A 14,330-nucleotide genomic window follows, 5' to 3' on the forward strand; every position below is an offset into this window, starting at 1 on the left:
CATACCGGATCTATAATGGGTCTTCAAGGAGTCATTTATTCATACAACTTTTGTCGCATGTTGCGAGATGTTTGGTCAAGTCATGTGACGAGCAAAACTTTCATTGCGTGCTGCATTGATATGTGCCTAAGTAGAAAGTACTCGCCATCGAAATTCACCGAGTTAGGTGCTAGCACTTCGACTTGATTGTAGGGTTGGTCCTTTCGTGCGACCAATGCGGAAACTGTGTGATGTGCAGCCTCGTTCGAGTTTTCAGACCGCACTTCAAACATGTCCCAAGTAATTTGCAATGCATGTCACGCAAAGCCTTGTGTGGTGCAAATGTGCGAATTGATCCAAATATTTAAATAAGATGAAAAAAACTAATGGGGTGTGTGTTCTAACATCAAATTACTCACTCCAAATTAGTTATGAGAAGATTGAAATCTAGATTCTTCACGGAGTGGTGGGTGTTTTAAGGGGGGTTCAACGAGCGTTGCCTAAAGCCCTGACTTATGGTTTGTGAATTGCTACAAGAAGAATAGTAATCTTGTTTGACTTTTGGCATTTTATGCCCCTCTTACACAACATGTTTTTCTAGCAAGAGTTTTGTAGTGACCATAAAATTTAAAAGACAATGGGTTACAAGTTGTTTAATAAACTGAAGGAGGCCGATCTGAAGCATTAGATCAGAAGTTGTATGATCTGGTATCTAATTATATTTTATCACTGATCTAACGCAAACACGGCAATCATCTTATGATCGACACAGTTTTTACCCATTATTACTATGGTTAGGTGTGATAAGATTCCACTCAGAATCAGGTATCTAAGTATGATCTACATTTGGTCTGACATCTGATCAAATTGTGATGATTAATCCAAATTAGTATGATCAGATTTGGATATGCTGATCCGGTTCGAATATGATTTGATTCTAATCAGGTTGTATATATTTTCTATGATATTTTTATTTTTACCTTTTTATGCTGATAGTTTTAAGAGAGAGAGAGAGAGTTGTTACCCAACACATGCATGTCATGTAATGCACCTAGAAAACTACTTATTACAATAGCTCTTTTATCAAGGAGGTCATAGTGCACATGGTACAAACCTGCATCTTTGGCAATAATATTGGTCGATTGAAATTATTGTTTTATGAGGAGGAAAGAAGATAAGCTATGATGAGAGGAGGACAGGAATTAAGATAGAGGGATCTATTGGAATGTAACCTTTGGAAAATCCTTGGAAATATTGAATTTTCCTCAAATTTGGAAGGTTATTAAGATATGATGATCAGGAGTTGTAAGCCATTTGTCAATGCCCTATGATCCAGGAATTTTCTAGGTATTTCATGGTTGTAAAAGGGCAGGAGACTTTTTTGTAGAACCCTAGACGAATAACACTAGAACTCACGGATTGGACGCACTAGTCAGCATAAATGTTGCGTCTGTCTTGTGTAAAATGTTGGGTTTTGGAGACCTTGATCTGGATGAACACAATGTTTCGTTGCAACGGAAGACTTAAAATGGAATTTTTATGAGAACAACAAAGTCATGAAACAAATCACATCGGCACAGATCGTATCCATGATTTCTTCAATCCTCGAATGAGTAGTGTGGAGTTGCTCATGTATGAAGCCTCTAGAAGTATCCACACGATCCTCGGCATATTGATTCTCCTCCGTTCACCTTCCATCATCGTTGTGATGGGGAGAAGGAAGAAAGAGGATAATGCTCCTGAAAATCCTGGTCCGGGTGAATTACATTCCCGGCCTTCCCGTATTTGTACTGTGTATTTTTCATAAGAACCCCCAAACATTAAGTATATCTTCTAACATCCAAAAGGTCACTTGGGTGTGACCCTTTACGGCCATTTATCAATATGGTTAATGACTCTAGTGGCCTAATAACCCTTATTGGCCTTTGAAATTAGTTAATCATATTATTTATAGGTTAATTAATGCCAGATCAATTTTACCCAATGATAGGTCGAGTCTCCAACCCGTGGGTTGCAACCCACAACTTGTGTTTTAAAAGATTCCAAGGATTGTGTATTGAATCACTTATGGACCTGTGATAACATGCAAATAACCATGATAATTCATGTTTATTTCATGTTTTTAGAGCATAATTAAGTTAACTTTATGCATGTTATCATGAATGTTATGTAATTTTCACCAAAAATACATATGTCCACTAAATAATCATTCTCGCATTAAAGTCAGTATATTTTGATATTTATAATGATTTAAACGGATAGTATATCTAAAAATAATTGATTTGGTAAATTTTTTATCCAAAAAGGAGTTTTCGATAAAGAGATATTTAATTTTGAATTTTGGATAACTTTTTGAATTATATTTGATATTTTCCAAGTATTTTTTTAGGTTAAAAAATGGCAAAATCAAGGCCCACTAAGGAGGGATGATGTGGAACAACTGGTGGCTCTCTTTTATTGTGGAACAAGTCAAATTTGTGGCCTACAAGGATGGATGATTTGGTATGCTCTGGTGGCTCCCTATTCTGGTGGAACTACTCAAACGAATGAATGGTTACAAATGCTCAAAATTGAAATGGCCATAACTGCTGATCCCATGGGTATTTTGGCTGAAATTTTGCGGGGAGATCCACCTATTATTTCTCTTTCCACAACTCATGACTGAGCCTATAAATAGATCCCGACATTAGGCTCTTCTTGTACTTTATTTTTCCTTTCTCCATGCAGGAGACCTTGTGAAACAAAGGTTTATGAGTACCAATTCAGAGTTTTTCCTCTTTCCAAAAGGGAGTTTATTCCCTCTCTTGATCTATCTTCATGTCTATTGCAATATGCCAAGGCACCGAGCGCAATATACAGGTGCATGAAGGGAGATTAATGCTTGGGAGCATCACCAAAGGAAGAGGTAAGTCTTAAATAACTAATTATGATTTTTATTCAATTTCCCCCATCTTTTTATCCAGTCCACATTCTTATATCACTTCATTCTCTGTTATAAGTTATTAAACCCCATGAGTAGGGATTAATAGCTTATACCACCCATCCTAATTAGGGTTTTCATAGGAAACCCCTAATTAGGGTTTCTTCATCACATCCATTCATTCCTCTCATCCTATCCTCACTCCACAATTTTAATACTACCCTAATCTCTGTTATGAGCAAATATTATGAACTTACACATATAAATAAATTCAATTAAAATCAGAATATAGATCTAGTATCTCTTCTTTGCACGCTCTCCCATCTTAACCACTTTCTTAATACTTAATTTGTTATAAATATCAATCTTAATCACAAAGCCTTCTATGTTGTTCGACCCCTTACTCATCAATTTAATTCAGTAATAAGTGAATTAGGGTTAATTATAAATTTTATTATATAAGTCTCAAAATTACACATTGACTTAGTTAACCACCTAAATTTCAATATCAACCTTTCCGTCATTGGTCCTCATCCACTTAATGCTCCTAGGGTGACTTAGGGTATAGTCAATTGTCAAACCTTAATCGGTTATCTGAATGAGTACTAATGCTTTCAGAAATCATAGAAGAACTCTTCTCTAATATTTTACTACCTTTGCCAAAGACATTGATCATATCGTCTTCCTTGAATTGTCTCCTCTTATAGCGAGAGTGGACGATCCCATCTTGACCACTCAATCGTCTTCACGAACTTCTTGATGCACCTGAACTAAGACTATTTAGAATCTCATGATTAGATACTTGTTAGTCATAGTCAAAGTACAACTTTCCATCCACAGGATGTCTTTGGTGTCTTAGGTCCAAGGACCACTTACACAATAGCGACGTGAATAAACCTCATTGATAATTTGGTATAATACCATTCAAGGATTCGTATGGATCAATTCAGTGAGCTCTTTCCACTATAGAGCACCCATTATCTATCATTAGTGTGTCCACACTAACGTCTATGGGACCGACCATACTCATCATATATGAGTTAAGATAGACAATGTTATTCTATCCTTCTACTTTAATATCCTTCTCAAGTATCCTTCAAATATGAATATTTAGAACACATACTTAAAGACTAGTAATCTTCATATTACGACAGAGTCATAATTCACTAAGTTCGATCATGTATGCATGGACTTCATTGTAAGCATCACAGATATATTAATGAATATATCTATTAATGAACATGGAATGAAATATGGAATGTGTGATTGGCTTGTGGGTCACACATATTTCCATAAATACATACCTTTGCCATAAAATTTGATCATTGGAATATATCTTGAATACCCATAATGTGTCGTAGCACCGTTGGAGACTCATGGTGTATCAATTTCTGAATGAAGCATAGAGAGACCTTCACTTTGAATCCTAATAATGTTAAACACTTGTTTCAAGGGTGAGCAAGAGTAAAATACTGATCTCAATGGTAGAAGATTCACTTCTCTTGTTGTGGTCGAGATTCTACACATCTCAGTCATAAACTTCAGTAATTATTTGGTCTTTCAATACTCCAAGAAAATGAAACATTTGGTGACATAAGGCGAGTATTTATTCCTCCTTTTGGATGTAAACCAATTTCCTCCTCATACAATGAATTTGGAAGGTTGCTGATGTTGCCATTTTGGTTTTGGATCTAATGCACAACATACTTAATAATTAAACTTTCAATTGATCCATTGGAGGAACCAACTGAATTTGTGTTACCATGCGAATACGCAAACCAGATTCCATGTGAACATTTGAATGCATCATACTCTCCTCTCCCGGAGCTCTGCCAACACATTATCATGTGTTTCTATCTTTCCATAAAATTGTTGACGATCCTGAAATTTGATGATTCATTTTCCCTTGATTTAGATCAATAGATCTTTGGAAATGCCTCGGTAGAGTCTTCTGTAAGAGAAATGTCAAAATATGGGAGACAATATGTCTGAATTTTTACCAAACCCTAAACCAAAGAGAATTTTGCAAAACCAAGAGTCTTTTTTTACTCATTTTCATATGTCATATCCACTAGATGATTGAAAAAGGTGTTTTGATGGTGTAATAATAGTGTTGGTATGCAAATTTTAAAAAGATCCCTCCTACTAATGATGGAATAAGATCTGTTAGTAAGCACCTATGATGGAATATTTAAAAAATTGGTATTGATAAATCACTTAAAAAACACTCTCAGTAGCATTAAGTACGCTTTAGCCGTATATGTTCCACATTTGAGATTTGGTAGACATTGAAGATATTAAGTAATAATTTTGGATTCTTCATTATATAAAAATTCTAGTCCCGAGGTGATGACGCGCCCTGGGCGTGTTTGTGTGAATGTCCCCCAAGCAAATCACTTGGATATTGGGCTGAAAAAGGATATCAAAATAAGGAAAAACTCGATGAAGCTTTGTCGTCCTCAACCCCCAAAGTGTTTCACAGAACGACGTCGTTTGACTTACTTCAACTTGGCCCCAAATCCGTCTTCTTATCATCCTTAAGCCTTAACCTAACTGAAAACATATATCTAGAAATAACAATATATTCATGAGCAATATCTTCTCCTCAACAACATAGTATGACAATTCCTCAAGTAGTATTCAAGACATGGCCTAATTTTGTGTATTTCAACAAGAATATTTTTAGATCATAAATTTATTAATTCAAAGATAAAATTCATAAATATAATTATGACTTCTTGTGGTAATACCTCCCTGTTTGTGGTCATTCTTTCATTGAGTCCTCTTCTCCTCCACGTTTGTCTTTGGATTAAATTCCTTGATTCGTGTTTGACCTTTGGTATTTAAAAATAACATATATTTTTTATTCCTAAGCCAAATGAGACAATTCTACGTGTAAAAGTTTTAAAACACGATTTTGTACAACTTTTATCTCCCATCAAAATTAAACCAGATAAATCTCTAGAGATCAATCTTTCCACATCCTTGGTGGATCACCTGATTTCTACGCATCCAAGTTCAAACCCTATAACTCTTTCAAACTCAACTAAAAGATATAGTTATAAGTTATTTGGATTTCTATGTATGTTAGAAATTATTCATAAGTTGAAAAAAATCTCAAAATCAATATAAAAATTATGTTAAAGATGTCAAACTTATCATGAGGTCGAGGATGTGCGAATTTCGGAGGCCAGACTTATTTCCTTTGAATCTTAATTCACCCTGCACCAAAAACACGATTCCAAGTTCTTTGGACTTGGTTTGATGTTACTAACAAATGTTCTCTTGAAAAAAATGTTAAAATTTTTCTTGAAAATTGCGCCAGAGATTGAAAGATCTCTCTAGCTTTTGGATTGCGATTATTGAAGGGCAAGGAGGAGTTTGAATTAGGGCACAAAATTGTAGATAGGACTGAGAAATCTAAAAGAGCATAATGGTAATTTTAAAAAGTCTGACAGTCATATGAATTGATTATGATTAAATAATAAAACACAGTGATTATTTTAATTTTGAATTCATATTTATTATTTTTCTATAAGTTTAAAATACCTTTCTAGTGTTAAGCGTAAAAACCAGCCATTTTTCGAAGGATTTCAGTGTTAAAATAATCTGAAACTTTTAGGTATGTTTACCACGTTAATCAAGATATCAACATTGGATAGTACTTTCTTCGTGTAATTAATTTTCATCAAATTATCAGTAAATTCAGAATTAAATACTCAAAGGTAGTAATTAGACATTTAAATAAGTTATTAAACCAGTAAAATGAGGTCAAATTCAGACAAATATCTGAACACTGTTGGAAAATAGGTTTATCTTAATGTCATCGAAAATCCAAGTCCTAAATACATGATTAAACTTGTTCACCATATGGTCAAACTAAGTCGCATTTTAAGATAACTAAGGCTGTTATTTTACTTCACTTAAAAATAATCAACTAGTTGACTGATGACCTATTGTGCTTTGATGACAACCCTTATCAAGGCGTGCATTAATTTGAACATTCATCAAAACACAATTTAAAGCATTTTATTAAAATGCCCTTAAATCTTAATCTTCAAGATGTTTAGAATTTGAAATGATTTCTTACACTAAAATTTTGCTCCGTAAACTATTTTGAAGGCTAACCAGAACTACATTTAGTGATGCACTAGTATTCAAAGTAAGTGACGCATCTCATTTTGATGTGAAAACTTCTAAAATAAGCTGATGTCGTCCTTGTCTTGGGAAGAAACTTTATTTATATTTTTATACATGTTTTGTTCTTCATTTGGAAGAGGTATCCTCTAATTCAATTTTTTTTTTTCATTCCTCTTGGGTGGAATAGGTTTATCGCGTAAAAGATCGGGTAGAATACTTTTTGAATAAAATAAGAATAGGGGAGGTGTTTTTCTTCTCAACTGAGCCATTATTATGTGAATCATGTGTCCTTTTTATTTCTCATAAATCATAATTAGTGTTCCACCGTGCATCTACATTCATTTCATAAACTTCAAATTGATAGTATGGAATACGGTTGTCTTTACACGGGCCAGATATGGGCATGTATGCAGAAGATGAATCTAATAATATTAGACTAAATATCAAACATAAAATAACTCACCTTAATGCCAGTGATATGCTAAGGTACTACATATTTTTGGGATGACAGAAGTTCAAGTGCAACTTATGTGGTGTCATTGTAGACCACATCGGATATCAAAGTAGCACTCCTCTCTAGAGACATCTAGAGAGGTTTCATCGTGAAGTGTATGCTACCTTGAAGGGCAAGGGGAGACTAGTTATAGAGGAGAGGTCAGTAGCTGACTACTTTGACACAACAAGTTGTAAGAAGCAGTATTATTGTGGTCGTACAATAGAGAATGCAAAAGAAGTGGTGCGATTCAAATGTCTTTTTGATTCATCGTGGGAATTTGTTAAGCAGAAGAACTACATTAGAGTTCTCTGTCATATTGTACAAGAAGAGATATCTATCCCATCATTGTGAGCTATTAAAGATATGATGAAGAGAAAATGAAGAAAATTAGCTGACGTTTCTCGTGTATCATTAACACCAGATGTGTGGACTTCGGAGAACAGAATTGCATTCTTAGGGGGGAGTGTGCATTGGGTGGACATAGAGCGAACATCGTGTGAGTGAACATTGCATTCTTAGGGGTGAGTGTGTGCTTGGCATACGCCAGTTGAAACGCCCCTGCACTAGGGAAAACATGAGGGCAAGCATCCTCTAAAGTTTGACAGAGTTTCACTAGAAAATGATGGTATGCATCACAATGTTATGAATATCATATTTCTTCTCAAATCATGTTTATCAGGTCTATGCGGTGACTATCAACAATGCATCAAATAGCAGGAAAATGAGTACTCTAGAAGGGGAATTAGTCGGTAAACCATCATTTACGTTCTATGTATGGTGCACATAGTAAACCTTGTTCTCTAGGCCAGATGAAGCTCCTTTTGTGTGAATGAGACACCATTAGAGCATGATATTATAGATGCTAATGACATCCTTGGAGAAAATGACACTAAACAACTCAAAGTGTATAATGATGTTAGTTCATTTATGTTGGACAATGTAGTACTTTGGCTCATGGACATAGTCACGACAATACATGGCTCGACACAATGTGATGACGACATGTATCATTATGCAAGAAATTTGGCCTATCTAACTAGAGAAATGTTCCCTTAGAAACTGCCCAACGAGGTAGAATTCAATGCATGAGATTCTGGGTGCAAGCGTCAAGAAGAGGATGTTCTTGACATTATGGCATTGAATATGTTGAAGAAACCTGTGTTGGTTGACGAGGAGTGGCAGATGTTCAAGGATTTCATAGGTGTATTATAGACCCTTGTGATGGCTAGTGTCCTCACTTACCAATCAAAGTCGCAACAACAAACAGACCAATTGTCATCATAGTAGCTATAAAGAGATATCTCAATAGTGAGATGCAACCATGTTTCAAGTAAACAATGTCATATCGTCACGAAAACAAACATTTGTCTATAAAGCTCCTTTGACGATGAAGACAAGGATGACTAAATATGCAACACTCATCACACTCAACCAGACTTTCACCACTGCTGCACATAGATATTTGTCATGGATATGTAAATATCTATCCATAAAACTATGGATATCTGACCGTGAGTACCAGGATGGAGTCATAGTTTATGTAAAAAAAATAGTAATTACGCATGGGGTCACTAGAGATCAGAGCACATGGTTAATTAAGTTTCTTCCAGATGTTTTCATCCGGCTTGGGACAGAACCATTGCACTGATGGAAGGTCACATGTGAACACTTGTATATATGATTAACAGTGGTTGCGAATGAATTCATGTCAGTATCAGTGACAAGTGCACCCTCAGAGAGATTTTTCTCCATCAATTATGTCATCATCAACTACAAGCAATCCCGCTTGACAATGGAGATCATCGAGCTACTCATGACACTGAAGTGTTGGTGGCGAGTGATGACGATATCAACAATGAGACTAACAAAGGCGACAAAGATAGTTGCAAGGACCCAAGAGTTGATTAGGCTGACCTTATTTTTTTTCTTGAACAAGTCAAACTTTCTTAACAATATTTAATATATTGATGGGTGATGTGCAAAGACAAATGTTCTTTATTTCATAAAGCTATATTTGACATTCATTTCTATTGTGTCTATAATTTTTCCTCGTAAATATTTTAGAAAATACTTCAAGCCCGCATTAAACCTTATGGTCTTAAAACATTTATCACAGTGCCTTTATTATAGTTATTATCTACGTAGTGGTGTGAAATCCAATAATTATAAATTTCTAAAATATTTGTAATTTTATAAATGTATAATTTTTTTAAAATACTAAATGCCCATGTTAAACCAAATGCGCTTAAAATATTAATCGTAGTGATCGTAGTTTTGACCAACATTATACTCATTGTCTTCATAGTGATAGAATCCAATAATTATAAATTTATTATATAGTAATAATTTTATAAAATATTTATAAAGCACTGCACGCACGTGTTAATGATAATGTCCCTAAGTTTGGATAATATTATAATTATAATCTAGGCAATGGTGGAATCCCATAATTATGAATACTATAGGTTTCTTATTAATAAATATTTTACTAATAAATATTTATTAATTTCTTATTAATAAATATTTTACTAGCTTCACTGTCTGAGGTGATATCAAACCATGGTTATTTAAATATTTTTGCATGTTAATGTTATTCTATTATTAACAATATTTTAAAATAACTATTAAGGGCATTTCTTTTTGCGAATTTGTGAGATGTGCTATGCAAATTTTCGCACAAATTTGCACCAGAGCAGTGTTATTGGCCTTTTGAAGCACTTTAACTTGTGAACCTAACTTATGTTAATAACCTTCCTTATTAATAATGACTTCTTAATCTCACTCGTCCCTTACTTTCGGACAACCACATATTAACTAGTCTTCCCTCCTTTTTTCTCATTTTAATAACCTCACAAAATAGGATCCGATAAGGAAGCGAATTACGTATCGGATACAAACCGGATCTAAAATGGGTCTCTTAGGACCCGTTTATTCCTGAAGAGTTCTCCGCGCTCATTTTTGAAAATTCTTCTATCGGATCGAAGATGGGGAGAGAGAGGGAGAAGGGTATGGGAGCAAAATCCAAAGCGAAAGAGAAGAAGGGATCAAGAAGAGAGGCCATGAACGCGCCTATTCGAAGGTCTCCTCGCCTCCACTCCCAAAAAGGTGACGACCCACCTGCCCAAGAAACCCATTCAAGGAAGAGGAAGGATCCAATCAACGAAGTCGCCGAATTTGGAAGATCCGCGGCAAAAATCTCTTCGAATTTCTCATCAGACGGCGAAATAGAAGATGGGTCCGAGAGAAAGCCGTGCAGGAGGTCTCAGAGATTGATGGCAGTCTATGGTGAGAGTGTTCTTCGCTCTAATGGGTCGTGTTTGTCTCCTCGCCTCCACTCCCAAAAAGGAGACGACCCACCTGCCCAAGAAACCCATTCAAGGAAGAGGAAGGATCACATCAACGAAGTCGCCGAATTCGGAAGATCTATGGCAAATATCTCTTCGAATTTCTCTTCAGATGGCGAAATAGGAGATGGGTCCGAGAGAAAGCCGCCCAGGAGGTCTCAGAGATTGATGGCAGTCTATGGTGGGAGTGTTCTTCCCTCAAATGGGTCGTGTTTCTCCGTGGGTTCTTCTAATTGTTCTATTGGAGATGAGGATAGCAGCGTTTGTTTGGATGAGCGTGCTCCTGGTGAAGGAAAAAAGAAAAAAATTGAAGTTTCTGCTGCTCCGATTATTGAGAAGGGAAGATTGGATAAGCCGAGTAAGATCACGGAGCTGAAAGAAGGGATTTCCCCCAAAAGGGACAGTTTAAATGGGACTGGTGTTTCTGAACCGCTAGATTGGACGTTGGAACAACAGTTGGCCCTTCGTAGGGCTTATATTCTTGCTAAACCGTCCCCACATTTCTGGAAAAAGGTTGCCAAAATGGTATGTCTCTTATCCATCCATTCTGAGCAGAATTCAATGCAGTTCTATCCTTGTGAACTGGCCTTAATGTTTTAATTTACAATTTATTCTAGCATTTTCCTTGTGAACTTGTGAAATTCGAAGTTTCAAATGGGAAATTTTCTTGAAGTTACAAATGTTCGGATCATCTAAGGCGAAAAAAGAACTGGCAGTTTATTTGCAAGAATCTTCAAATTTTATCCTATTACAAATTCTCAGACTACGCCCAATTATCCAAATTTCGAATCTTATGACACCAAAATCCATGTGAATTTAAGTGAACCGTAGTTTTTTTTTGAAGAAAAAATGGACGATCACCTTTTTTTATGAAAAAGAGGGAAGATCACCTGAAATTAGTGATCAACCCGATCAACCTAGAAACCTTACATTTATTATACTTTTAAATATTCAGCACTCCATTTATTCCATGTCTGCAGGTGCCTGGAAAGACTGCTCAAGAGTGCTTTGATAGAATGCATTCCGAGTTGGCAACACCTGCCCAGCTTCCCCCTCGTTCTAGATCAAAGCTTCCTGTTGACCACTCCCCTGTCCCCTACAGTGACCTATTTAAGAAAAACAAGAAGAAGACAAAGAGTGGAAGAAGAAAAGACCATCTTGCCCCCAAAGCAGTGAGGCATATTCTGAGGAAACATTCTGCTGTTGACCTTGCTGAGGAGGTGGACTTGTTCTCTGTTCTTGAGAAGACATCCCAGAATGGATTTCCAGAGGTCCCCCAAATCCTTTCTGGGAATGAGATTGCTTTTAATTCTCCAAGCCCACTTCAAGTACCAGCAAGGGAAAGGAAGGTGGTTTTATCAAGAATGTGTGGGCCGAGCCCGGATGTTCTGCGGCCGATTAAGAACACTGTGTTGCATGAAAGGTATATTGATCAGCTCCACAGCAGGGAGGCCAGGAGGAGAATGCATTCTGAGGGGAGAGTTCTTCCTGTTGGTTTTAGAGGTGGAAAGGAGAATGTGGTCAACTCTGCAAAGAATGCCCTGATATGTGAGGCAAATGATTTCATTCATCTTTTTGGACATAAATTGGCAGATCCCATGAAAAACTATGAAGTGGGATATGAAGGGATTGAAGGGGAAGAAGAAGAAGAAGACGAGGAAGAAGAAAATGAGTTATGAGTTCAAAAGAGGCTTCTGGTCAGCCCCTTGAACCAAAGATAAGACATTTTTCTTCTCTCTTATGTTTTTCTCCAAATCCTGTTCAGTCTTTGATCTTTAGAGAGGATCATTTGATATCAAGACTAAGGCCGCCTCTGACGAGAGTTCTCTCATCTCTCACTTTGACGAGGTCATTACAGTCTGGAGGTTTAGTGTTGCACAGCCAATAACCATCTTCCTGATTGACTCTTTGAGATATGATATGGAAGAAGAACAACAAGAAGATGGATGGCGAGGGCGATGATGATGGTGATGGGGGGGTGAATGACGTCTCTTCTCTGGAAGATCATTTATATTGATCTTTTCCTGTGTTTCACTAGTTGTATTCTCGGAATCCGAGGTTTAGTTTGGGGTGTATCTCCCAATGAAATTTCTCCTGTTGGAATGATTTCCATCGGATGTGCTTTGATATCTTGGGTGTATCTTAGAAGTACGCTGGCTTTATCTCTATGTGAAATACGTCGGAGTTGCTTGGACATAATGGGCATGAAATGTTTCTTTAAAGTTAAAATTAAGCTTGTTCGTCGAACTTTTAGAGTTTCTTTAAAATTAAGCTTGTTTTTTAATCCCCGTTTCTTTTCTTGAGAGGTGTTTTCGGAGAGTTTTCTTTTATTGCTGTCCACAGATGTGTTTGATTAGTGATTTGTGTTTATCTAAGATAATATTGGTGTATGATATCAAGTCTATAGTGCGATAACGCTTATATAAATAGAGAGGAAACTAAACGTAGTCATCCACACTGTAATGCTGAGACAGAATCTCGTGCGTATTTATCTACTATGGTAACATTTGAATCTCATGTGCACATGTTAAAAGGTAGATAAAAGACTCTCTGTGATTCTGCATAATACATGAGAATGTTAATTTATGAATTTCGACCTAAGTTATTGATTTATACCCATTTAGGTGGGAAGCGGTCAAAATGTTTCTTGGTATAACCTTAGCTTGGTGGCCAGGATTGTGGGACAGTATCATTTTTACAATCTTTTCCTCCCTTTTGTCTCTTGTGCTCTGAGTCTTCTAATTCTTTCCCGTCCATTATCGTATTGGTTATTGATATGTTCTTCTCAAGAAAATACAAAAGAAGGCGATTTAACCAAAGAAAAAAGTCCATCTCAGCTCAGGAGGACTAAGAGGGTCAACGAACCCTATAAATAAAGACAAGGACAGACCTACAGGTACGAATTTCCAAGAAGTTGTTGGGGTCCCGTCTAGGATCATGGGGAAAGTCTGGAGAGCCGGAGAAGCCTGCATCCAGAAGAAGGATCTCGCATCCTGGTTCGTGTTTTCTTTTATTCATTCTCGCTGAATCTACATTGTACACATTTCGTACATTTCTCTCGTTCTGCAATTGTCTTGTGTAATGAACTGATAAAGATCATAGTTTGGATTTCATTTTCTTGATCTTATCTGTTATCTTCTGATTTGAATCACTTTTAGTTCATAAAATATCTTTTCCTGAGCTTGTGAATGCGGATATACAGGAATATTTCACACCGAATGAGACTCATCTGACATGAAAATATATGCTCAAATATGGCATCCTAAAAATATGGAAACCAAGAAGTTATCTGAAAAATAATTGCCATCTTTTTTTGAGTACACTATTCTGTGCAGCATATTATGCAGAAGTGTTATCATAATGCTATTTCTTCTTAACGGGAAGGCTACTTAGAAAATGAATTTAATATAGGGCTGCTCTTCTCTCCCACTTTCCTTTGTCTCCATTAACA

The 14,330-nt window shown here is 36.3% G+C and overlaps 1 protein-coding gene across 1 annotated transcript; it reads left to right on the plus strand.

Annotated features, from left to right (window-relative positions):
- The first annotated feature begins 10,524 nt into the window (after positions 1-10,524).
- On the plus strand, positions 10,525-13,008 carry LOC144704790 (Homeodomain-like superfamily protein). Its single transcript, XM_078577315.1, has 2 exons — positions 10,525-11,404; positions 11,860-13,008. The coding sequence occupies exons 1-2, from the start codon at positions 10,544-10,546 to the stop codon at positions 12,556-12,558; spliced, it is 1,560 nt and encodes a 519-aa protein (XP_078433441.1). The 5' UTR covers positions 10,525-10,543; the 3' UTR covers positions 12,559-13,008.
- The last annotated feature ends 1,322 nt before the right edge of the window (positions 13,009-14,330 follow it).

The sequence above is a fragment of the Wolffia australiana genome, chromosome 6 (assembly GCF_029677425.1).
Source record: "Wolffia australiana isolate 7733 chromosome 6, ASM2967742v1".
Lineage (NCBI taxonomy): Eukaryota > Viridiplantae > Streptophyta > Magnoliopsida > Alismatales > Araceae > Wolffia > Wolffia australiana.

Coding starts and splice junctions, on each gene's coding strand:
- LOC144704790 (XM_078577315.1), top strand. CDS start 10,544: ATGGGAGCAAAATCCAAAGCGAAAGAGAAGAAGGGATCAAGAAGAGAG. Junction 11,405..11,859: donor GGAAAAAGGTTGCCAAAATG/GTATGTCTCTTA, acceptor CCATGTCTGCAG/GTGCCTGGAAAGACTGCTCA.